We start from the raw sequence: 26535 nt of genomic DNA on the forward strand, positions 1-26535 counted from the left end.
CTCAACTCTACTATAAAGAAGGAGAACAGAAATAACTTCTCTTTTTTTGAAGATAGAAACTTTAGTGTTAGCAATTTAGTCAATCTGTTGTATGGGATGTAATGTACACTGTTTTTGTGAGCAACCATCACATATATACTTTACTTTTTGAAAAGGTAAGTTCAATTCATTATGAATTTGCCTTGTCAGTAACTCCCAATTGAGGGCAAACCAGCAGGATAGATATTAATTGTAATTTGAAAATTAAAACATTATCATTTCTATATTGTTAAAGAACTTTTTTTTTCCCCTTCATTATTATCAAATTAACATCACTGTTTTTGTATCTAAGCTGACTCTAACTCTAACTCTAGCAACTCCTTAAGACCGTAAGAGGATATATGACATTAATGATAAAGCTTGTTGAATGATAAAGCTAGGACATTATTTTGGGGTAGGGTGTTTCTTTTTTTGGTTACACAGCATTTAGTTTTTTGGTTACGGTGTGTGTTTAATCCAGTAGTAATACATTTATAAAAGAAAAAGATTTGAGCAAATGGTTTTAAATTACACGGTGAAGAAGGAATGCTTATTTTACATATACGTCAAATCAGATAAATATCTGTATAGGTTTTTTAGAAAATTATATTATTGTTTGGAAGACCCTTGGCTTAGCTTGTCTAGCAAGAAATGACTTGAAATAGAAGTCTTGATTGCCTTGTTTTTTGTTTTTTATTTCTTTCTTTATTTGGATTACCATGTTATAGGTACAAAGTTTCTACACCTCGACTAATCTCAGTAGGAAAACCTATGAGGCATATAAGGTTGATTGTCCCACTTTATACCGGAATTTTTCCATACACAAGAGTTGGAGATCGAACCTTTGCATTGTTTGAATAGATAGGTGGCGGCGGTGGTGGATCCTATGGTGGTGGTGATGAGTACCGCGGTGGTGTTGTCTCCAATGGCAACTTGTCATGCTGCTCATACTTATAATTTTGCTTATAATCTTACTTATATGCAATGTATGATGCCTCTAGAGCCTATGAAGGCTAAGCAGCATGTGAAGTGGATACACCAACATCACCATAACAGTCGTACACCTATGACAACTCCATTCAGGAGGAGGATTCGGTGCAACACGTTCATTGTGTACTGAGTAGTGCTAGTCCATACCGATGAGTCGTGTCACACCAACGTCGTTTGCCATATCAACAACAATCATCATAAAAATATCAATTAATTTAAAGCATTTTATCAAACACCTAAATTACAAAATAAACATATAATATGCTAAAAATTATTTTGAATTTGAATGTCGTTTGCTTTAAATGACAGGTTAAACAGACCGATCTCATAGATCAGACTTGTTTTACTATGTGGCACTTTCTTTTCCTTTCATCATTCTTGTAATTAATCAAGTAGTTTAACATGAATTAAGATCATGTAGGCCGTTAAGAAAAAAGATCACATAGTGCTATATGAATTAAGATCACATAGTGTTATATAAATTAAAATAACGATATGCAAAATTCAGAACGTTTGAAAGTCGGAGTTCGAGCTCGGATTCTCCACTTATTTGTATTAAGGGTGAATTGTTAACCAAAAACTATTGTTAAAAAGAAAAGAGAAATGTCAATGATTGCTCTTAAGACATTCTTTAAGAATCATAAGTTTTTATACAAATCGGTGTATTTAATTTATTGAAATTTATAATAATGATTTTTGAAGGAATTATTTCTAAATTTAAAATTTTTAAAGAGTGTCTTGACAATCATTAACGAGACAAAAAAAAAAGTTTATTCATTTTTATATATTAATTGAGTATTTATTTATTAATTTTTGGTTGATGAACGTGCCTATTTTCTATCTACGCTATTCTACTAGAGGATTGATTCGAACGTTTCTTCTTCTGATTCTCTTAAAGCAGAAACCTTAAATATTGCTCGCGGTCGCATTGCAGCGTAGCATCGCCCAGGCGTCTCACTCTCTCAACTGTAAGTCTCTCTTCACAATCACAAATAGCGATTCTCACTTTCTAGCATTGGGTTAACTTTCACTCTCATATTTAACCTTCATTCAACATTTTAGGGTAAGGGTGTGTTTTTCTTACGAGCTTATACCTTATAAAAGGAAGGACTTATTTGATAAGCTAATTTAAGTAGCTTATTGCTTATATTTTTTATCTCAATTTTAGCCTTGTAGCATAAATTGCAAAAAATTAATTATTAATTAAATTTATCTTTTTTTATGTCATTTCATACTTATAAGCTAGTTAAACCATTAGTTTTACCAAACACTATAAATTCAATCAATAGCTTAACCACTATCGACTATAAGCTAGTTTATCAGCTGTTCGTTATAAGCCAGCTTATCAGTTATTCACTATTTTTACTGTACAGAGCCTTGTTAGAAAGGGGAGTGTTGATAAAAACCCTCTAGGGACAATATGAGAATGTTTTCATTATGTATTGCAGTGGCTATGTTAGTTTTCTTTGAAGCATGCCCAAACATCATACACAATCAATTTTGCCTTCATTCATTTCTATAATTATTATTTGGTTCTTTAATTTGACTTTAGCTTTTCATAGTTGCAGTTCACCTATGAGTCTGTCCAAGAAGAAGGTCAGTTGCCATGATCGCATTGATCGAATCAGTGACTTACCATGTAATGTCATTGATGGCATCCTAAAACACTTGAATATCCAAGAGCTTGTTAGTACCAGTATCCTGTCTAGAAAATGGAGGTATATGTGGACTTCAGTCAAATACGAACATCTTTCGTTCGATGAGGACTTTTTTAGTAGGTTTGAGGATCTTGATGACCCTGACCCTGAGATTTCTAGAATTATCACTGAAGTTCTTTTCCTTCACAATGGGCCGATATATAGTTTTGTTCTTGACATCCCTATATTCTCCAATATCTTGATCACAAATGAATACCTCAATAAGTGGATTCTGTTTTTGTCAAGGAGGGGCATTAAACATCTTCAGCTTCTGAATCACGGAACTTTTAACGGATTGCCTCATATGAAAATGCCATCTTTTGTCTTCTCTTGTCAAGAATTGACTTACTTTCAGTTTTTCGGATTTAACTTATCAGTTCCGCCCAATTTGTGTGCCTTAAAAAGTTTGCTGGTCCTTCACTTAGAATGCAATAGATATGAGCTCGGTTCACTTGAGAGTCTTATTGCTGGCTGCCCGTTACTTGAAAAGCTCAGCATACTATTGTATCGAGATATGAAATCAATTTGTCTTAAAAATGCAAAGAATCTGGTTGATCTTAGTCTCACAGTTAATCGAGAGAGAGTGGCTGGTTTTATCAAAAGTTTGCCGAAAATTCAGAGGCTAGCTATAGAATCGGATTCAAACAAGGTTAGGAAACAACATCACTAATATCAGTCTATTCGTTATGGTTCTGTTGGACAATATTCTGACCCATTTGTTTGTTTGGTATATTTGATCTTTAAAATTGTTGAGCATAATATTTTGTTAACATATGCACTTGTTTTCTCTAGTTACACTACACTGCGTGGCGTGATTTTTTTTACAAGGGGGTGTAACCAAGCTTTGTTGCAAAAATAAAACCCAAGTCCGATAACTGTATAATACATTGTAATGTTACTTTTGATGTTCCAAATCCAATCTCAATTTCATTGTATTCAAAACCACTTATATCTAGCATGCCCTCACAGTTTGATCTTTTAAACTTATCTTTAATTGTATATTTGAAGGAAAAAAAAAGAAGAAAAAAAGCAATGTTGTATTTTTATTTATGGTTCAATCCAATGTTTCCAGTATGTACATTGAAAGTTGTGCAAGTTGTACTTATAACAGTTGTACAAATATACGTCACAGCTCTATGCAGATATCATTCATCCATCACAGTTGATAAGCTTAAAGTATCTGAAATTAAAGACCATGAATATGGATGACAGAAGAGAAGTTTTGTATATTGTTAGTGTACTCAAAAGTGCTTCTAACCTGGCGGAACTTGATATTCAGGTGACAATAAATACCTTATTCTTTCTTTGCTTGTCTTTTATTTTTTTCTTTTACCAATCTTAGCTTGTCTTTTCGTTTCATACTTTTGACTCTTATTTTTTATAATTTAGAGTAATAACTATGATGGTGTTGAAGAGCCGAACCAATCGGAGGAGTTAGAATGCAATAGTTGCTGTCTTAGTCAACTTCAGACGGTGAATATCAGAGTTGGAACCAAGTTTAAACATGCAATGAGTTTGATACGGTTCATACTTGCAAATTCCTCGTCATTAAAGACTCTTACTTTTGAAGTTGCTTTTGGTCATAAGAATTTTGATGCAGCTGTTCTTTTAAACATTTCACAAGACTTGTTAAGGATGGAAAAAGCATCACAAAGAGCACAAGTTGAATTCCTTCACCCAAAGATAGACTAGCTTTCAAGATGACAATTTCCAACCATGATAATTACATGTTCTAAGCATGTTTTTGGGACCTTTTCACAGTTTTTCAAACAAAACCCAGTTTGCACAAACATTTGGGAAAGGTCATTTGCATCCAATGATTAAAGTCCTAAGGTTTGGAGAGAGTGCTTGAAGCTCCTATGGAGTCACTTACTTCCTTTCCTTCTTATCTTGTGTCTATCTTTTGCAATTAGGATTTTTAGGCTAGGTTACATATGATCTCTCTTGTTCCCGAGACAATTTGAATAGTTTGTAGATTGATACTTTGTTTTAATATGACTCATGTACTTAATTCTATGTTTAATGTTTTCCAGGCCCCGTCAAACAGTAAACTTAGGGGGCTAAAATTGCCACGAAGGACCAAAATTGCAACAGAAAGTAAACTTAAGGGACCAGAAAAGAGTTTTTTTTTTTAGGGGACCAAAATCACAACTTTTGGATACTTAGGGGGCCAAAACAGTAATTAAGCCTAATCATTATAAAAGAAAATACTGTGTTCTTCTATGTTATCTTTTGGATACAAACTCAGGAACATTTTTCCGAATGACAGATGGGTTCTGTTTGTTTACTCTTAATTCTGTCCATTTATTTCAAGTTTCAGTTCAACTATTGATGTCATTTAAGGATACATTAATGTTAAAGAATCAATTTAAGTACATTACAATGACTGTTTGATCATTTGGTAGGGTAACCGAAATTGGTTGAATGGTTAGATAAGGGGAGCAAAAAATGTGAGGAAAAGACTATTTGATCAGTAACTTCAATCTAAAATTTAGGATCATTTACCAAAGTTAGGAGATGTGTTAGAGACATTGTATGAGGGTAACAGTGCGAAAAAGACTTTTAATTTGTTCTTTGCTTAATCTCAAAATCACATTGTCATTAGAATCAACTTTTTATGCAACAGAAACAGTGCATTCCTTATGAGCAGACTTCTTGAATATAAACCATGGAGCAAAACCATGCTTGAAGTAGCATGTATCAACTGTCAAGAGCATGGTTGGTGCCATTACAATGTGTTCATGTTTAAAAGACCCTTAGCTTGTCTTGCAAGAAACGACTCGAAATTGGGCTTGACCTGACATGGAAGTCTTGCTTGCCTTGTTTTTTGTTTTGTTTTGGATTACCATGTTATAGGTACGGAGTTCCCATCACCGTTTAATGATGACTAATCTCCGTTGGAAATAGCAAAAGTGGTGAGTTCAGATAAGATACGATCACATATTCAATTGGTGTTCTTGTTGAATTTGTCAAACTTCTAAAAGTTTAGGTATGAAACTGTGTTATCCTTCTAAAGAATTTTTTTCTTCATATAAATACAATTTAATACAAGCCTGTGAGGCTGATTCTCTGTTCAGTAATTATGTAATATTGTCATATATACATTGATTCTGCAGTTTACTATCTAAATTAATACAGTTACAACTATCCAAGTTTATGAAATACAACTAGTTACAATTACAAATACATTTTTTTTTGGAGGACTAGTTACAATTTACAAATGCATAGCATTTGCTTTTGCCATTAAATGATTAAATAAATTGACAGAATTACCATGAAAACACTTCATTTAATGAAGGCAGGGTGATCCATTGGCAGTATTTGGGATCTTAACTGCTATTAAGGCATTGGAGGAAGCAAAGCACACTATCACTGGCTTTGTATTGTGCAGCAGATACTAATTAGTTGGTTCGAGATGGTTCCATTGATGAAGTCATACTTGTTCTTCATTTCAAAAGCCATTGTCATTGATCTAGCTCAGCTATGGATCCATTGGAGAAACCAACAATAATATGTATTTTTCGTTTCGATGAACAGCATAAGAATTGGTGGGATGACGAAAAGATTTGTATTTTGCAGCATGGCAGACTTAAGTAAGAAATGGGAGAAAATCATTATTATACTGATATCATTATTGGATGAGATTGTGAAGTGAAAGAGGAATTTTTTTGAGATATGCTAACAACACGCTCTTTTTAACACACTCTCTGATGAATATCAACTTAGCCTTCTTTTCAAGTAAACACTAACTATTCCACTGATTGTTTTTATGTATTTGTTGGCCATAATATTAAAAGGCAAATAATTAATAAACCAACAAATATATGTAAGGGGGGAAATTTGTACCGAACAATCCATCAATAATTAAGCAAACTTTACTTTATGTGCACAAAAAATAAACTATAGTTTAAGTAACAAAAACATTATCTCATTTTCTCTGTTATTTTTTCTGGTAACAAAACCACATTCACAGACCTGATTAATCTGGTAAACCATATATATACAGGATATTCCTAGTACATCATAAGCTCCTACCATTGGCTTCTATAATTAGTACATAACAATATCACAGACTTACATGTGTATAATGAAATATTGACAGTCACAATCTTTATAATTTACCTATTCACCTGGACAACTTCAACCACCTAGTCACATAATCTTTTAAGCTAAATCCCTTGCTAGGCCTTAGAATTTCCTTGAACAAAGCCATTTTCGGCACATTCCAATGCTCCACATTCCTGAAAGTTTTCAGGAATTTAGATGATTCTCAAAATGATAACACTAATTAACTATGCATGAGTCATCACAATGAACACTTTTCTCACCTGCATACCTTTCCTGATTGTGTATCAAAATAATATTCTGTGTATCCAGTTGCTGCAACATATATTAACATGGTCAAACTGTGTACAATAAATATAATTTAAGCTGCTTTTTGTTGCTGCTAAATAAGCATTTTGTGATGGCCAGTTCCTTTATCCTGTCATGGAAAAAATGTATGAAAATACACTATAAGCTTTTCAAAGAAACAAACACTCAATAAAAAGATTGATTTTGAAAAAAAAGAAAACACGAGTTTCTAGAACAGGATGTGTAGCAGGAGATTAAACTCCGTTCCTTTAGATTACACAGCTAACCAGTTGAGACTGTTTAGGTTTTTTCAACTACATCGCAGCTGCAATTGCAGCTGCATCAGTAGCATTTATCAATTGCATGTAACATCAATGGTTGCTAGTAATCCTCAACTTTAACCGCAGCTACAATTTAAAACAATGTTGCAAGACTATATTTGAGAAAGCAGTAGAAAAGTGTTCAAGGTTATCCTCACCTCAAAATCTTCGAACTTCATAAGATTCATATTTGATTTATCCAGAAGGGATCCAAAATTAGTGCGGTTCCTTTTGAAACTCTGAGGTCCTTTGAAAGATCCTGCTGGATCCGCAAATTCACAATCCTGCATTCAGTGTGAGATCTCCTGAGAGTTACGAAGAATAGATCAGCCATGTGAACCATTTGATTTCAAAATACTAACTAGAAAATTCCAATTGGTATTAGCTTCATTTCATTATATTGGAAGCAATCATTTGCAGGTTATCATTTACAAAATACCATGCTATACTGAGAGTATACTTCAGGCTTCAGCAATGCCTCTCATGTTTCTCAGCATTACCTATCCCTAAAACATTATTGATTAGTACCCAAGTTTACTCTTGTTAGAATATCAACCCGGTTCAAAAATAAAATATACGAAAACAACGTCTCTTATTAATTTGTGTTGGCTCAAATGTCTCATATTAATAGGGCCGGAGGGAGTAGAAAACACACTATTTGATCATGAATTTCGACTAATTGTTCCTACGTCTCCGACTGCAAAGTGGGATGCAGTTCCTTTGTATTACTATTTCAAGTGATTAGGATTTATAGTGTACAACTTATTTGAATTCTTTTAATTAAGTTTAAAACTTTGTTTTTCCAAATTAATCATCCAAAGTAAGTGGAAAAAAAGACAACAATAATTTATCACTCATACATAAAATTAAAACTATAGCAAGGGTTAAGCCGGATCCAAATTAATCATCTAAATTGATCAACAAGTACCAAAATAAGCAAACAACATTCAAATAATTTTTTAGCATATTCAAAAACTCTAACCTAAAAAATGAGAAGGGATGTGTAGAGTTTGATATGTTGTTTGAGTTTGAGGAATTTTGTTGGTGTTTGATTTGTTGTAGGGAAGGAAAATGTAAGAAAATGAGTTTTGTTTATGTTTCAATATACTTATACTAAACCCATTTGGGGTTGGCCTAGTGGTTGGCTTGGGATCTTAGAGTTTGCTCCTCCAAAGGTCTCAGGTTCAATTCCCTCTGGTGCCAATTTCGGTGGGCTAAGTCCATACAGAGCTTGCTCTGGCTTTAAACAGGGCCCCCGCAAGTGGGCGGTGGGATTGGTCCTCTCGGATTAGTCGGTCCTTGGATCGGATACCGAGTTTTCAAAAAAAAAAAAATACTTATACTATGTTTTTTCCAAGATTTGAACCGTGACATTTCAGCCATATGACGTTAACTTTACCATTGCGTAAAAGCCTCTCCTGAGACACTATTTAAGAACCTTTAATAATAAGCTTTTATGAAAATTCGTGTATTTTTTTTTAGGGAAAAAAATTATACTTTTTGATACTTATTTTGGTACTTGTGTATTTAATCCATTGAAATTTATAATATTTGTTGACTAGACCGGGAAAAAAATTAAGGTTAAATATGTTTTTGGTCCCTATAAATGTATAAACTTTTCGTTTTAGTCCTTCTAAAAAATTTCTTCAACTTTTAGTCGCTATAAAATTTTCAATCATTACTTTTAGTCTCTATTTTTAAGTAATTTTTTTAATAAAATTGTGCAGAGATGTGTAGATAAATCTCTTAAAAAACTTTAGAATTTTTTAACAAAACATAAATTAAATATGAATTTTTAACCACTAAAAATATAAAATTCATGCTCGATCCGCTAGCAGTCCACCAAAATGTGGTGGGGGCCGACCCAATTTGATGTGGTGGGCTCAAATACACCACACCCCCTGTTTGCATATCTTTGTAACGAGCTTGCAGACCAGCCTGCCACAGTCTGTTTTTTCAGCTGGCTAAATAGAACGGACCAACTATAGGGGTGGCTTGAAAACTCCTATCCAACCTGCATAATATGACGGGTTAAACAAACCGGTCCAATGGATTAGACCCGTTTTACCACCGCTAAACACAACTAACTTTAAATTCAACCATGTATGTGGGACTTTCCTTTCACAATTCTTGTAATTAACCAAAGTTGTGTAACATGAATAACAAATCACATAGGCCGTTCAAAAAAGAAAATTCACGTAGTGTAAAAAAGTATGCTTTTACCAGGATTTGAAGTAGTGTAACATGAATAACAAATCACATAGGCCGTTCAAAAAAGAAAATTCACGTAGTGTAAAAAAGTATGTTTTTACCAGGATTTACTCGTGACATTTCAGTCATATGACGTTAACTTTACCATTGCGTAAAAGCCCTCCGAGACACTATTTGATAATAAGTTTTTATGAATATCCGTGTATTTAATGCATTGAAATCTATAATATTTGACTTTTTGAATGAACAATTTTTAAATTTGGGTTTATCAAAGAATATCCAGAATATTTGTTAGCAAGACTGGAAAAAAAATTAGGGTTAAATATGTTTTTGGTCCCTATAAATATATAAACTTTTCGTTTTGGTCCTTCTGAAATTTTTCTTCAACTTTTAGTCTCTATAAAATTTTCAATCACTACTTTTTGTCTCTATTTTTAAGTAATTTTTTGTATGAAAATGTGCAGAAATGTGTAAAATATTGTAAAAATCTCTCCAAAAAAAATTAGAATTTTTTAACAAAACATAAATTAAATATGAATTTTAACCACAAAAAATATATAAATTCATATTTAATTCATGTTTTATTAAAAAAAAATTGGAGAAATTCTTATAATATTATAAATTTCTCTACAAAATTTTATTTAAAAATATGAATTTTACATATGAGTTTACATATATGAGTTTACTTTAAAGGAGAGACAAAATGTGAAGATAAAAAACTTTCAGATGACTAAACGTTAAAAAAAAATATAAGGACTAAAACAAAAAGTTGACTTATTTATAGGGATAAAAAACATATTTAACCCAAAGAATAAAAATAAAATTTTATCCTTTTATTTATTTATTTATTTTTGGTTGATAAATGTGCCCATTTACTAACCAAGTCCGTCCGTCCTTCTTCTTCTTCTAGTCTGGCTCAGGAAAAACCCTAAATATATCGCAAAGGGACAACACACGTGGTCGCATTGCAGCAACGCTCAGGCGTCTCACTCTCTCAAGTCTCAACTGTAAGTCTTCACAATCACTCACAAGTAGCGATTCTTTCCTGGTTGCATTGCATTTCATGCTTAAAATATACCATTTCTTCCATTTCTACTTCTAATTTAACGCAAGCATTGGTTCACTTTTAAGTTTCATTCAACACTTGGGGTGTGTTAGACAAGTTGCATATAGTTTTTATAGCTTCTGTCTTAAATCACTAACCTCTTATCTGCTATAAGCAAACTTATCTGCTATTTTTTACAGCCTTATTAGAAAGGGGAGTGTTGATAGAACCCCTCTAGGGATAAAATGAAAATGTTTTCATTATGTATTGTAGTGGGTCTGTTAGTTTTCTTTGAAGCATCATAATAACCAATATTGCCTTCTTTCATTTCTATAATTATTATTTGGTTCTTTAATTTGACTTTAGCTCTTCATATTTGTAGTTCACCTATGACTCTGTCCAAGACGAAGGCTAATCACGTTGATCGAATTAGTGACTTACCATGTAATGTCATTGATGGCATCCTAAAACACTTGAACATCCAAGAGCTAGTTAGTACCAGTATCCTGTCTAGAAAATGGAGGTATATGTGGACTTCAGTCCGATACGAAGAACTTTCGTTTGATGCGGACTTTTTTAGTAGGTTTGAGGATCTTGATGACCCTGGCCCTGAGATTTCTAGAATTATCACTGAATTTCTTTTCCTTCACAATGGGCCGATATATAGTTTTACTCTTGACACCCATTTTTTCTCCAATTTCTTGATCACAAATGAATACCTCAATAAGTGGATTCTGTTTTTGTCAAGGAGCGGCATTAAACGTCTTCAGCTTCTGCATTGCGGAATGTTTAACGGATTGCCTTATATGAAAATGCCATCTCCTGTCTTCTCTTGTCAAGAATTGACTCACTTTCGGTTGTCCGGATTTGATTTATCAGTTCCGCCCAATTTCTGTGGCTTAAAAAGTTTGCTGGTCCTTGACTTAGAATGTAATAGATATGAGCTCGGTTCACTTGAGAGTCTTATTGCTGGCTGCCCATTACTTGAAAAGCTCAACATAATATTGTATCCACATGTGAAATCAATTTGTCTCAAAAATGCAAAGAATCTGATTGATCTTAGTCTCACGGTTAATCAAAGGGGAGTATCTGGTTTGATCAAAAGTTTACCGAAAATTCAGAGGCTAGCTATACAATCATATTACAACAAGGTTAGGAAACAACATCACTAATATCAGTCTATTTGTTATTGTTCTGTTGGATAATATTCTATTTCTGACCCATATGTTTGTTTGGTACATTTAATCTTAAAAACTATTGAGCATAATATTTTTTGACATGTGTACTTTTTTTCTCTAGTTACACTACTCTACATGGGGTGAATTTTTTACAAGGGGGTGTAACCAAGCTTTGTTGCGATAAAACCCATGTCTGATTACAGTATAATATATTGCAATGTTACTTTTAATGTTCCAAATCAAATCTCAATTTAGTTGTTTTTTAAAACCACTTCTATCTAGTATGCCCTCACAGTTTGATCTTTCAAACTTATCTTTTATTGTATGTTTGAAAGAGAAGCAAAGTTGTATCTTTTTTTTTTATTTGGTTCAATCCAATGTTTCCAGTATTTACATTGAAAGTTGTACTTATAAGTGTTGTACAAATATACCTCATAGCTCTATGCAGATATCATTCATCCATCACAGCTGATAAGCTTAAAGTATCTGAAATTATATACCTTGAATATGAATGACAAAGGAGAAGTTTTGTACATTGTTAGTGTACTCAAAAGTGCTTCTAACCTGGTGGAACTTGATATTGAGGTGACAATAAATACCTTATTCATCCATCACAGTTGATAAGCTTATGTGTTAGTCTTATTTTTTTTCTTCATACCTTTTGACTCTTTTATTTTTTTAAATTTAGAATATTTACGGTGATGATGTTGAAGAGCCAAACCAATCGGAGGAGTTAGAATGCAATAGTTGTTGTCTTAGTCAACTTCAGACAGTGCATATCAGAGTTGGAGGCAGGTTTAAACATGCAATGAGTTTGATTCGGTTCATACTTGCAAATTCCTCGTCATTAAAGACTCTTACTTTTAAAGTTGGTTTTGGTCATAAGAATTTTGATGCAGCAATTCTGTTAAACATTTCACAAGACTTGTTAAGGATGGAAAGAGCATCACAAAGTGCTCAAGTTGAATTCCTTCACCCAGAGATAGATGTTCAATTGTGAAATGTATTTGATTTTGGCTTCCAAGATGACAATTTCCAACCATTATAAATACATGTTCTAAGCATGTTTTTTGGACCTTTTCACAGTTTTTCAAAACCCAGTTTGCACGAACATTTGGGAAAGGTCATTTGCATCCCATGATTAAAGTCCTAAGGTTTGGAGTTGGAGGGAGTACTTGGAGCTCCTATGGAGTCACCAGCTTCCTTTCCTTATCTTGTGTCTATCTTCTGCAATTAGGATTCTTAGGCTAGGTTACAAATGATCTATCACTTTTTTTTTAGCAAATATGCTCTCTTGTTCCTGAGACAATTTGAATATTTTGTAGATTGATACTTTGTTTGAATATCTCTCATGTTTTTAATTAATAGTTTAATGTTTTTCATGGACTACTCCTATAAAGTAGTGATTTAGAGTCGGAATGACTAGATTGGTTCTTGAAGCTGATATTTCTAGCTCACGTTCTAAACAGGCTGCATTTTCTGTGTATAAAATTAGTTAATATTATTTTTTTTGGTATAAAAATTGAATCGAATTTAGTGTTACATAAGTTGATGATAATATTCTTATAAAAAAAAAGTTGATACTTATATTAGCATATAAATATCCTCTTTATTTTTTTGTAGAAAAAGAGGGCTAAAACCCACATATGAATATTCTCCATTACTAAAGGGGATAGGATAAAAAATAAATAAGGGGATACCCAACTTTTTTTTGGTGTAACCTGTTTTCAATATATTTAAATTACTCTTAAAACATTCAAACCACTTATAAAGGTGATGTGTAATTTTTATTTTTTAGTATATTTTTAACATGCTAAAATTACCCTCAAATTTAAATTCAAATTTTCACCATAATTATAGGGAATTTTGAAACTAACTACATATTTTAGTTGAACTTTTTTGTTACACTTGAACAAAAATATATCAGTCTTTATGTTAGTATAATGACGTTTCATGTAGCGCCACTCATCAACAATAATTGTGAGCTGAACTTAGAGCAAGCCATGGGGGATTCCGCCACCTCAAGTCCAGGCACACCAAGGTTTCCAAAATCTTCTAGAAAATGTGTGCCGCCAGGAAGTTGCAGTCGAGGCAAGGCCTCCAAAACAAAAATTGTTGGATCTTGACCTCATAGCTGATACAATCAAAAAGTACTTTGGGATACAACCGAAACCCATGGATAGGCCTGTGTATAGGAAGTCATATCCCGAATGGGTTGACAAATTAGTGTTTATGCCCCGAGGTTAAAAAACTCGTGAATTTTCTACCTTCTTGGAGGAAGATGACAAATCGAATATGGAACATATCGGTAGATTCGCTGTTCAGTGCGGTGATGGGAACCAGAACGAGTTCCATAAGTTGCAGTTATTCCCTTTATCATTGACAGGAACAACTTTCTCATGCTACTCTTTCCTCCCACCAAACACGATCAAAACATGGAAAGGTGTTTCCATGACAGATTTTAGTGGCCTCTGCCAGAAATAACGCCCGCGGATCCGATGAGTCTTAGAGAACATATATGTTTCAGAATATGTCAGATGTTGTCTTAGTTGAAGAGAGTACTTGGAGCTCCTATGGAGTCACTTGCTTTCCTTCTTATCTTGTGCAATTAGGATTTTAGGCTAGGTTACATATGATCTCTCTTGTTCTTGAGACAATTTGAATATTTTGTAGATTGATACTTTGTTTTAGTATAACTCATGTTCTTACTTCTATATTTAATGTTTTCCATGGACTACTACTATAAAGTAGTTATTTAGAATTGGAATGACCAGGTTGGTCCTAGACGCTGACAAGGTGAGGTTTAAGTTACAAGAAGTTGATTGTTTTATGTATTAATGTAACAATGTGTGTGATTACATACAAGTTTATTGGTTGCCATGAAGAACAAACATGGCCTTGTCTTGTTTTGATGTGCGTACTGTTAATCATACTAAATGAAAATATTGTGTTCTTGTATGTTATCTTTTGGATACAAACTCAAGAACATTTTTCCGTATGATATATCGGTTCTGTTTGTTACTTAAAATTGGGCTTTGACAACTTGGTAGTCTTGCTTGCCTTGTTTATTGTTTTGTTTTAGATTACCATGTTATAGGTACGGAGTTTCCACCACCGTTTAATTGTGACTAATCTCCATCGGAAAACCTATGAGAAACATATAACCCTTGCCTTGTTTAAAGAGCGAGAGTTGTGGGTTCAGCTAAGATACAATCACATATTCAATTGGTATTCTTGTTGAATTTGTCAAACTCCTAAAAGCTTAGGTATGAAACTGTGTTATCCTTCTAAAGAATTTTTCCCCATATAAATACAATTTAATACAAGCCGGTGAGGCTGATTCTCTGTTCAGTAAAATTGTCATATATACATTGAATCTGCAGTTTACTAGCTAAATTAATAACAGTTACATTACAACTATCCCAGTTTATAAAATACTACTAGTTACAGTTTACAAATGCATAGCATTTGCTTTTGCCATTAAAAGATTAAATAAGTTGACAGAATTACCATGAAAATACTTCATTTAATGAAGGCAGGTGATCCATTGGCAGTATCTGTGATCTTAACTGCTATTAAGGCCTTTAAGGAAGCAAAGCACACTGTCACGATCTTTGTATTGTTCATTCTTTAAAAAGACTTTCTGAAGCGTTGTGCAGTTGGCTCGAGGTGGTTCCATTGATGAAGTCACACTTGTTCTTCATTTCAAATGTCATTGTCATTGATCTAGCTCGGCTATGGATCCATTGGAGAAACAACCACTAATCTGTATTTTTCGTTTCTATGAACACATAAGGATTGTTGGGATGTCGAGAAGAATTATATTTTGCAACTTGGTACACTTAGGTCAGAAATGGAAGAAAATCATTATTATACTGATATCATTATTGGATGAGATTGTGAAGTGAAAGAGGAATTTTTTTTAGATATGCTAAAAACACATTTTTTTTTAACACACTCTTTGATGAATATAAACTTAGCCTTCTTTTCAAGTAAACACTAACTATTCCACTTATTGTTTTTATGTATTTGTTGGCCATAATATTAAAAGGCAAATAATTAATAAACCAACAAATATGTAAGGGGGGAAATTTATACAGAACAATCCATCAATAATTAAGCAAACTTTATTTTATGTGCACAAGAAATAAACTTCAGTTTAAGTAACAAAAACACTATCTCCTTTTCTTTGTTATTTTTTTCTGGTGACAAAACCACATTCACAGACCTAATTAATCTGGTAAACCATATATATACAGGATATTCCTAGTACATCATAAGCTCCTACCATAGACTTCTATAATTAGTACATACCAATATCACAGATTTACATGTGTATAATGAAATATTGACATTGTCACAATCTTTATAATTTACCTATTCACCTGGACAACTTCAACCACCTAGTCACATAATCTTTTAAGCTAAATCCCTTGCTTGGCCTTAGAATTTGCTTGAACAAAGCCATTTTTGGCACATTCCAATGCTCCACATGCCTGAAAGTTTTCAGGAATTTAGATGATTTTGAAAATGATAACACTAGTTAACTGTGCATGAGTCATCACAATGAACATTTTTCTCACCTGCATACTTTTCCCGATTGTGTATCAAAATAATATTCTGTGTACCCAGTTGCTGCAGCATATATTAACATGGTCAAACTGTATACAATAAATATAATTTAAGCTGCTTTTTGTTGCTTCTAAATAAGCATTTTGTGATTGCCACATATTCTATTAGTTTGAGCATGCAACCAACAGTGTAAAAATGAAGAAAATAAAATACGAGAGGTTCGAGAGAAATGCAGATAAATACAATACACAAAAATATGTAAATAAATTTCATTATGTTCATCAGTGATTCAATCAATTGGATAGGCTTGAAATGTACCAGAAAGAATAGGCCTCCAAGGAAAGGATAAGACGCAGCTGAATCGCCAGTGGCCAATTCCTTTATCCTGTCGTGGAAAAAATGTATGCAAATACACTATAAGATTTTCAAAGAAACAACGAACACCCGATAAAAAGATTGATTTTAAAAAAAAGAAAACACGAGTTTCGAGAACCAGATGTTTAGCAGGAGATTAAACTCTGTTCCTTTATATTACACAGCTAACCAGTTGAGACTGTTTAGGCTTTTTCAACTACATCGCAGCTGCAATTGCAGCTGCATCAGTAGCATTTATCAATTGCATTTAACCGCCACTACAATTTAAAACATTAAGTTGCAAGACTATATTTGAGAAAGCAGTAGAAAAGTGTTCAAGGATATCCTCACCTCAAAATCTTCCCACTTCATAAGATTCATATTTGACTTCTCCAGAAGTGATCCAAAATTAGTGCAGTTCCTTTTGAAACGCTGAAGTCCTTTAAAAGATCCTGCTGGATCCGCAAATTCACAATCCTCTTCATATGCATTCAATGTGAGATCTCCTGAGAGTTGGGAGGAATAGATCAGCCATGTGAACCATCTGATTATAATTAAAATACTAACTAGAAAATGCCAATTGTATTAGCTTCATTTTGTATCAGTCATTATATAGGAAGCAATGATTTGCTGATTATCATGTATAAAATAACATACTACTGAGAGTACACTTCAGCAATGCCTCTATTTGTTCTCAGCATTGCCAATCCCTAAAACATTATTGAGTAGTACTCGAGTTTAATCTTGTTAGAATAGAACAGCAACCCGGTTCAAAAGTAAAAGATACGAAAACAATGCGAATAGAAAACACAATATTTGATCACGAAGTACAGCTAATTGCGCCTACGTCTCCGACTGCAAAGCGGGATGCAGTTCCTTTGTATTGCTATTTTAAGCACTTACGGTTACTTCAACTTATTTAAATACTATTGTCCATATTACAACATTGCTCCTGAACCACACTGTTGGAGCAAAGTGTTAGATACCGTTAGAGATTTATGATATTGTTAGAGTTTGTTAAATGTAGTTAGAAGTTGGCTAGTATCAGTTAGAAATTAGTTCAAATTTGTTAGTTTAATTAGGATCACTGTATTTACACCTTTTTTTTTTTTTTAGAAACTGCTAATTTATTCACGACGAGTGTGTGCAAGGAGCACAACAAAAAACTCGCGGGCAACAACAACAGAAAACAAAGGCACTGCTATACCAGCAACCCCCACAACCTGAAAAACCAAGCCATCTCCACAAACCATTCCACACCCTCACGGGTGTATTTACACCGATTGTAATCAACTTTTTCTCATTCTTTCATGTCAGCTTTAAAGTTCATCTTTCTCATAGTTTATTTTAATCAATCTAACTTAACTAACTATTGTAACTAACTTACATCTAATATGAAGCCTCCAGCAACCCCCCAATCATAACCCAACAAACGTTTGAGCCTGGCCGACCTGCCCACTTATCAGTAACTACGAGTCGTCATACCTAACAACTCTGAATAGTCATACCTTTTTCCACAAATCAATCATCCAAATGATGTGTAAAAAAGACAAAGTAGTTTACAACCATACTTAAAATTGAAACTATAGCATATGTTAAGAATAATCCAAACGCAGAAAACAAAGGAAACAAATTGGTATCAACCAACATAAGACAAGAAAAAGCATGTGATGGAACCTGTGACAAAATAAGATCTTTGGAAGTCTTGTTTGATTGTGTCTACAACAGAAGCACGATCAATGGTTTGAAGAAGTCTCTGTGGAGAAGCTTCTTCTTCAACAGATGGAGAACGGAAAGCAGAAGCAGCAATGCCTAGAAGCTCAGAACTATACCATGCAACCTTAAGAAATACATTGTTCTGTTGTTGTGATTCTTGATTTTGGTTTGTTCCATTGCATTGAATTTGAAACCTATGGATTTTTGTGTTATTGTGGTGATGATGTTGTTTTGGTGCAAAGAACAAAGAAGTGTGGTGATGGTTGTGACTAATGGAAGATATAGCAGACAATGCCATGAAACTAAACAAGAGAACAAACGTTAGAATGATTTTGTTAGAATCTAAGAACAAACGGTTGCCACCTGCCTTGTATTTAAATTTTACATAAATATCTAAGTTTCTAATTAATGCTAGCCACATAAAAAAGGTGATTTTGGATTAAAATAACAGCTCTAGTGTGGCACATTTAATTAATAAACAAATTTGCCAAATCCACGTCACAAAAAAAAAATGAAGTAATGATAAAAAATAAAAAAAAATAAAAAATTGAATCTTCTATGGTGAACTGAACTCTATCAAGGTTGTTAAACCAAACATTGAATCTAGTGACATATTCATTATTATTAAAATTACCACCAGTTCAACATTCTAAACAATAATCAAAACCATCATCAGAAACAGAACACAAATCTTCCCTTGTATCATAGAATTGATCTCTGATCCTCCCCTTTCACCCGTTCGTCTCCATTATTCTCTCTCGCCGGCGTTCTTCAACTCAGGTATATTCATTCATCTCCCTCGTTTCATTTGGTTGTTCAATCTGGTAATTTTATCATTTTTGGTGATTGGTTATTCTTGTTATTCATACCAGTTTAATTAGAATTAGACTCAAAACATTTTTCTGTATATTGTAAATCTAATTTATTCTTTTTGGCAGTACCGAAACCCGAAATACCGAACCCATACCCACCCACCCCTTGTGTAATGTAAGACCGACCAACTAACTACCTTAAACAAATACATGCATAAGTAGTGAATCTTCTTTGTACAAATCCAAACATCCTAGTATGATGACTAAACCGAAACAAACAAAATTTTAAGGAAGCAAAAACCAAATTCTCATGCATCAACGAATCATCACAAGTTCATAGAAACTAGGAACTAGTTGAGTCTCTCTCTCTCTCTCAAACCAACCATGGCAATTCTAAGATCAATACTGAAAGCAACAAAAACCAATTTTCATCGTTCATCATCTCTTCTAATCCGTAACATGAGCAATCTCCCAGAAAACACAGTATACACAGGTCCAACACCACAAAACAAAAGAGTAACACTTTCACAACTACGACAAAAACATAAAAACTCACAACCAATCACAATGGTCACTGCTTATGATTACCCTTCTGCTGTTCACCTCGATATGGCCGCCATTGATATCTGTCTTGTTGGTGATTCTGCTTCCATGGTTGTTCATGGTCATGATACTACTTTGCCTATTACTCTTGATGAAATGCTTGTTCATTGTCGTGCTGTTGCTCGTGGTGCTAAAACTCCTCTTCTTGTTGGTGATTTGCCTTTTGGAACCTATGAATGTAGTTCTAATCAGGTACTTGTTTCTTTGCCTCTGTTTTGATAAACAACTTATTTGCATGTTATAGCACAAGCGCTGATCATGATAATATAAGCTTACTTAAGCTATTTCTATTCTATAGGAAACGATAAAATAACAGCTAAGTTTTTTTTTTTTTTTTCCACTTAGTGGAGTCGGCTACGTGAATCAAATTACACCATAACGTTCTATCATAAACCATATTTCTATAGGAAAAGATAAAATTAAGTTAGATTGTTTTGGTATATGATATAAGTTGTTTTCCTAAGCTATATTGGAGAACTTATGAAATTAATATGAAAGAAGCTTATGAAAAGTGTCATAAGCTGTTTTCATAAGTTCATCGAAACGGTCTCACAAAACTTATGTCTGTAGATAAGCACAAATTATTGGAGTTTGTTTCTTTTGGATTTGAATTGTTGAGTTTTTTGGTTTTTGGTAAAGTTGTAAATGTGAAGTTTGGTTGAGTTTCTTGAAAATTTATGTGAAAGATTGCTTTTTTCATGTGGAATTTTGGACTTTGTTTGTGATGTTTGATATTGATATTCACTTTTATTTAAGATTTGTTGAAACAAAACTTAGGAATTAGGGGCAAGTTTTTTGTTTTGTTTTGTCGGGTTTGTTAGAATTAGCTATGAAGCACTTATACATACACCAGGCATGATGATAACATAACACGTTGGCTCCCATAGTAATTTGAAAATAATGAAAGTGATTAAATATAGCCACATATGTCAGTGTTAGATACAGATACAGGACACACCATTCTTAATTGTTGATGCATCCGGGATATAAGTCATTTGATGAACATTGGACAGATATAACTCGTCATGACACTGACACGTCCGTTAATAGTTTTAAAAATTAGAAGTCATTGTATGTAGCCACTTGTGCTGGTGCTAGACACTGAATACGGCTTCAATCGGAAGTGTAGAGGCTACATAGGTAATTAGATTCTTTGTTGTTAAGCAACTGTGATATCTGTCCTTTTATGAAAGTTGGATCTTATATTGTAAATTGCATTTTAAAAGTTGATTTGGTAAAGTTGGAAGACTAGTTGTCTAATCTTCATCCAACGACTGATATTTCTAGACTATGTGGGTTCATGCTTCCCCTAACCTTATAGAGAATCCGGGTCTGGGGTTGTAAAGTTTGGTAATTTTTAATCGGAGTGAAATTTGTTTGTTTTGGACTTGAAATGGGACCTGTTTGGTTGTTGGTTAGAATTGAAATGTGGAAAGAAAACGGTTGGAATTAAGGAGTTTGGTGTTTATTTATTTAGTTTTAACTTTCTTAGAATGTGTACTGACTTTAAGTGTTGCTGTTTTGATCATAACCAGGCAGTGGACACGGCAGTTCGAATTTTGAAAGAAGGACAAATGGATGCCATAAAGTTGGAAGGAGGTTCACCTTCAAGAATTGTTGCAGCAAAAGCTATTGTTGAAGCTGGAATAGCTGTGATTGGGCATGTTGGTCTTACTCCACAAGCCATTAGTGTTTTAGGAGGATTTAGGCCTCAGGGAAGGAATGTTGCAAGTGCTGTCAAGGTCTATATCTCTATTCTTTCATGCATGATGCAAGTATTTTTGCATTTGAACAATTTTTTGGTCATTCTAATAGGAATGAGTTTGTGTAGGTTGTCGAGACAGCATTGGCTTTCCAAGAAGCAGGGTGTTTTGCTGTTGTTCTTGAATGTGTGCCTGCACCGGTGGCTGCAGCAGCAACAGCGGCGCTTCAAATTCCTACAATTGGAATTGGGGCTGGTCCCTATTGCAGTGGACAGGTCAGTTGGCGTAATATTCATTTATGTTTGAATTGACAGCAAATTAGTAATAATCATGATGTGCTACCTTGATTTTGGCAAAAGCCACACTTTGTAGCTTCAACAAAATCATAATGTCGCCGTGATTTCGTGAAACTCACGGTGATTCCAAATACTTTGAGTAGCCTATATTAATTGCAATTATTTTGTTTAGCTGATAATACTTGACCTTTGCTTTATTTCAATGCATTTATTCTTCATCAAGTTGTTGTGTGCTTTAGCTTCCTGATAATTGTCTTTCTTAAATAATATTTTCACTTTAATACAATATATGGAGATGTTTTTATCAAGTTCAAGAATATGTTAAGATTGGTCTCATGTCTCTTATGGATGGAGTTTTAATTTTATTATCCCTCGTTTATTTTGAAAGAATTAAACAAAGCGTCATTTGTGAGCTTATAATTTTACATTAACAAAGAGAAAAAGGAATCTTTTTCTCAGTTCAAAGTAAGCCAATAATTTCTAATTTATTTTTGATTAATCACGCAGGTGCTTGTTTACCATGATCTTCTTGGTATGTTACAACACCCTCACCATGCAAAGGTATTTATATCGAATGTTAACCTCGTTTTTCTTTCAATTTTTTTAGGATATAATGATACAGTGCTGAAGTTGAGGTGACCATATTTTTTGCAGGTGACTCCAAAATTTTGTAAACAGTATGCTCGTGTCGGAGACGTCATCAATAAAGCCTTACTGGAATATAAGGAAGATGTGATGAATGGTTCATTTCCTGATGCTCAACATAGTCCATACAAAATCAGTGAAACTGATGCTAATGGTTTCTTAAATGAGCTGCAAAAGTTAGGTTTTGACAAGGCTGCGTCTGCGGCATCTGAAGCAGTTCAGAAGATGGTTACAAAATGAACAAAGTAACAATTTAGTAAAGCTAAGAATCCTCCTCAGTTTTTCATTTCATATTTTTCATTGTCTTCAATGCCAGAATAAACCAAAGGACATAAGTGAAGAGAATTTGGGCAAAACAGATAGATAGATTTAAGTTATTTTCTTAAGGCAAACTGCTTCATTGCTCAAATTCATGAAATTTTATTGATATGTTACAGTAACAAATTTTGTCATCCCACATCATATATGGAAACCTATAGAAAAGCTAATGCGATATCAGTTATCACGAAAGAAAATTCTTGAAGCATTGTATCAAAGAAAAATGTTGAAAACTGATATTGATTTGTTCCTTTTTATTTATTTGTGCACTCATTGATCTAATCCATCCTTTGAGTTTGTCAAAAATAACATGCTTATTTTCTGATTGTTTTGATTTAGCTTGTATTATGGAGCAAAGTCTTGTTTCATTTTGTATTATAGAGCTCTTGCTGAGTTATCATTTCTAACTTTTCAGGAACCAAGAGTGCATTTTCTTTTGCCTTGTCCATTTTCTTTCCAAGGCTTCTTTTCACAGTAACATAAATTATTTATTTTGTGAATAGACATTTTATTTGATGTGATAATATTATTGGGAAGGTAAAAGTGACGTGTAAAAACTGTAAATGTAGTCAAGGAAAACTTCATTTTAAATCTGCATAAACTTTTTTATCATCCTTTTAAGATCAAGGATTTGTGCTCTTTATTTGAGGCTGAGTATGAAGTTCTGACCAACCTCACTTGTGAGATTCAATGGCTCTAATTCATTTATTTTGCACATAATCCAACCTTCAATAAGTTCACCAAATACTCAGAAACAGACCAGCATATCATCTGAAAATTATTCAGAATGGTCCTATACACCTGACTAATGTCAGTATCATCATCTTCTCAACAAGTTGATGTGCTAAATAAACCTCTTCATTTCAACCCCTCATCTCCAAGGTTGGCCTATGTGATATACATAACCCAACTTGTGTATCTATATATCATAATATAATGATTAATCAAATTTAGGTTATTAGTTAAAATGATTTAGTGTGCTGTTAGTTACAAATAGTATGTGTCATTTATGTTATTGTATTGCAGTAGCTACTTAACTTGTAATCTTCTGTATATAAACATGTTTTTTTTTTTTTTTTATGAAGCTGTATATAAACATGCTAAGATGCATGTTTCATTATCTTGAATAAATCATTCCTTTATTTTCAAGCATCTTTGTGAAAATATACCACTAATAAAGACTAATTTTATAAAATAACTCATAATTTTTTTTTATTTTCCATGCAAAATCAATCAGCAATATAACCACTAATAAAACTAATTTTATAAAATAACTCATAATTTTTTTTTATTTTCCATGCAAAATCAATCAGCAATATAATTTGATTAACGGTTTTGTCTATAATACTGCAAAGTCGCAATATTTGTCGGACAATTTGGCAAATTGACCTATTCCACTAGAGATTGTCAGATGCCTTTTTTAAGAAGAAATCAGACAAGCAAATGGCACAAAGTAACAACTTATTGGTCTGCTCAACATGTTGATTTCACGCTATGTGGGGCTCTTCTAGGTGAAAACACGTGACTCTTGAAAATGTTTTGTCCATTTGTTAATAAAGCTGGTCATATCCTTGCTTTCTTGTACAAGTTATGTTCAATTTGCAAATCGTTATGCAAAAACATGGTATGGAGCTATAACATCACAACTATGTTGGTACCCAACAACCTCTTCTACCATTTAAGCCGAAAATTCGTCCAATATTTGCTAGAAGCAAATTATATAGTGCGCATATCACATTTAATTTCAACTTGGAAAATATTGGCAATTCCCAAGGACTCAAAGAAACAACCAAGAAAATTTGCATTGCGATCTCTGAAAATTCCTCCACAAATTGAGATTTTAGGACAACCTTTAGATGTTTTATCGGTGTTACATTTCATGCATTGCAAGAGGGACATGACCAATTCACTTAAATTATTTTGGAAGTCGAAGGAGGGTGACATTTGACATCAAAAGCCTTGAGAATTTGAAACTAACGATTGGATGAATACATGCATGCTCCATTTGGAATGATTGTGTGACAAATATACATCAAATCGTCTAATTAATTACTTGTTTCATAGAAATAACTTTGTCTTCAAATCTAATAAGATTCATACACTTCCAAATTATCCAAAAACAAATGTTAGTGATAAAAGAATGGATAAGATCTTTGATTTGTTTGCTCAAATTCTAATTACACATATTGAGAAGCTCATTGATAGAGCTCAAATTTAGTTACACCTGTGGAACATCAATAAACCAATTCCATAAAGTACTTGCAAAATCAAACTGCAAGAAAATATTGTTATCACACTCATAATGCTTGCAACACAATCAGCAACTTGAAATCATACTCAAACCTCTCTTTCTCAAATTATCATTAGTAGCAACTACATTATGAAATATTCTACACAAAAGCAATGACTTGGCAAGAGGGATGCAATGAGACCAAATGGATTTGCCTCAAGAAACCCTATTAAAGGAGGTGAATATGCTAGTGAATGCATCTTTAAAATCAAGCTTTCCATATTTGAAATGATCCTAAAATCTAGTGTCAAGAATTGAACTAATTGGGATGGTCATGTTCTATGTCATCATTCTCTCAAAAAAATGTTCTATGTCATCACACATGTCAGAAATTTTTGGCTGCATAATAATAGCAAAATATCATTTTCCATCTCTGATACGACCTGCCACATCGGAATTGAGCCTTGAAACAGTAGAACTATCAAGATCTAGAACATCAAATATAAATGCATGCCATGAATAAAAAGCTTAAGGCCATTATTTGTAGATCTTGAAACTATAAATGCATGCCATGAATCACAAGTTTAACAAGTTGAACTTTTCCCATCAAAGAAAGAACACGCCATCTTTCCAAGAGACTAGTATATGCTTGATCTTGTCAACAATAAGTTGCAAATTGATAAGTTTAGCCTTACCAATGAAAATTATCACACTCCTAAATAGTTAAAAGGAGAACTAACTAGAGAAAAACCTAGAATGCCACAAATAGTATGGAGTCTAGGGTTGAGAATAGCCTCATGAAACATCCAGGGGCGAAGGGCTTCACATCTATGGGGTAGCATTGGCTACCCCAAAAGAAAAAAAAATCTTGAATATTTAACTTAGGTATATATGTAGCTACCCCATTATGATATTATCCGGCTACTACAAACAATTTTGTTGGTTAAAACTGAGATGATATTATAAAAATATTGATAATCTATTTGGTTTAGTGTCAATTCTGGATAAATTTGACTTCTAAAAACTCCTTAGAGCTCAACTTTTATAAATAACTATTTTTTTAAGGAATTTTATAAATAACTATTGCTAACTTTTATTTTCTTTGTTGCGATTTAATTAATTAAATATGAGTAAAATTAATTAAGTTTCATTTTCGTATATTAATGTGTAATTTCTTCTTCTTCTTCTTCTTCTTCTTCTTCTTCTTCTTCTTCTTCTTCTTCTTTATATTTGGCCCCCTCGTAAAAATAGCGCTAGCTTTGCCGCCGGAAATATCTAACATTTATCAAGACTAATTCATTGACCAGAGTAACAACCATATCTTGAATAAGCTTATGGACCGCTTAGACATTTTTCTTCTTGCCTTTTCAGATCTTCACAATACTTCCCATGCCTAATCCACCAAATTCAACAATCCTCTGCTCGGACCTTAAGTAAAATACTAGACTCTCTCACACACACACTATTATATTAA

General features: G+C 33.2%; 4 protein-coding genes across 6 annotated transcripts; 3 read left to right on the forward strand and 1 right to left on the reverse strand.

Annotated features, from left to right (window-relative positions):
• Positions 1 to 1909: 1909 nt before the first annotated feature.
• LOC146897666 (F-box/FBD/LRR-repeat protein At1g13570-like) lies at positions 1910 to 4734 on the forward strand. 2 transcript variants are annotated; one of them, XM_085736205.1, is made up of 4 exons: positions 1910 to 1976; positions 2571 to 3354; positions 3838 to 3984; positions 4095 to 4734. In XM_085736205.1, exons 2-4 carry the CDS (start codon positions 2584 to 2586, stop codon positions 4395 to 4397), a joined length of 1221 nt encoding a protein of 406 aa, XP_085592331.1. In that variant the 5' UTR covers positions 1910 to 1976; positions 2571 to 2583; the 3' UTR covers positions 4398 to 4734. The 2 variants fall into 2 exon arrangements, with proteins under 2 accessions (XP_085592331.1, XP_085592330.1); XM_085736204.1 differs by having other exon boundaries at positions 2577 to 3354.
• A 5742-nt stretch (positions 4735 to 10476) lies between these two features.
• LOC146897667 (F-box/FBD/LRR-repeat protein At1g13570-like) lies at positions 10477 to 14524 on the forward strand. Of its 2 annotated transcripts, XM_085736202.1 has the most exons (4): positions 10477 to 10596; positions 11017 to 11785; positions 12251 to 12397; positions 12501 to 14524. In XM_085736202.1, the coding sequence occupies exons 2-4, from the start codon at positions 11024 to 11026 to the stop codon at positions 12810 to 12812; spliced, it is 1221 nt and encodes a 406-aa protein (XP_085592328.1). In that variant the 5' UTR covers positions 10477 to 10596; positions 11017 to 11023; the 3' UTR covers positions 12813 to 14524. The 2 variants fall into 2 exon arrangements, with proteins under 2 accessions (XP_085592328.1, XP_085592329.1); XM_085736203.1 differs by lacking the exon at positions 12251 to 12397 and having other exon boundaries at positions 10486 to 10596; positions 12501 to 13194.
• Positions 14525 to 15921: 1397 nt separating this feature from the next.
• LOC146897668 (uncharacterized) lies at positions 15922 to 18798 on the reverse strand. The gene is made up of 5 exons (XM_085736207.1): positions 18416 to 18798; positions 17090 to 17244; positions 16703 to 16769; positions 16396 to 16447; positions 15922 to 16308 (listed from the first exon to the last, which is right to left on the reverse strand). The coding sequence occupies exons 1-5, from the start codon at positions 18750 to 18752 to the stop codon at positions 16194 to 16196; spliced, it is 726 nt and encodes a 241-aa protein (XP_085592333.1). The 5' UTR covers positions 18753 to 18798; the 3' UTR covers positions 15922 to 16193.
• A 243-nt stretch (positions 18799 to 19041) lies between these two features.
• LOC146897669 (3-methyl-2-oxobutanoate hydroxymethyltransferase 1, mitochondrial-like) lies at positions 19042 to 23113 on the forward strand. Its single transcript, XM_085736206.1, has 6 exons — positions 19042 to 19234; positions 19393 to 20061; positions 21405 to 21611; positions 21701 to 21847; positions 22376 to 22429; positions 22523 to 23113. Exons 2-6 carry the CDS (start codon positions 19651 to 19653, stop codon positions 22751 to 22753), a joined length of 1050 nt encoding a protein of 349 aa, XP_085592332.1. The 5' UTR covers positions 19042 to 19234; positions 19393 to 19650; the 3' UTR covers positions 22754 to 23113.
• Positions 23114 to 26535: the final 3422 nt, after the last annotated feature.

This window comes from Medicago sativa, chromosome 8, assembly GCF_051527215.1.
Source record: "Medicago sativa cultivar Bolivia chromosome 8, Bolivia_mono, whole genome shotgun sequence".
Classification (NCBI taxonomy): Eukaryota; Viridiplantae; Streptophyta; class Magnoliopsida; order Fabales; family Fabaceae; genus Medicago; species Medicago sativa.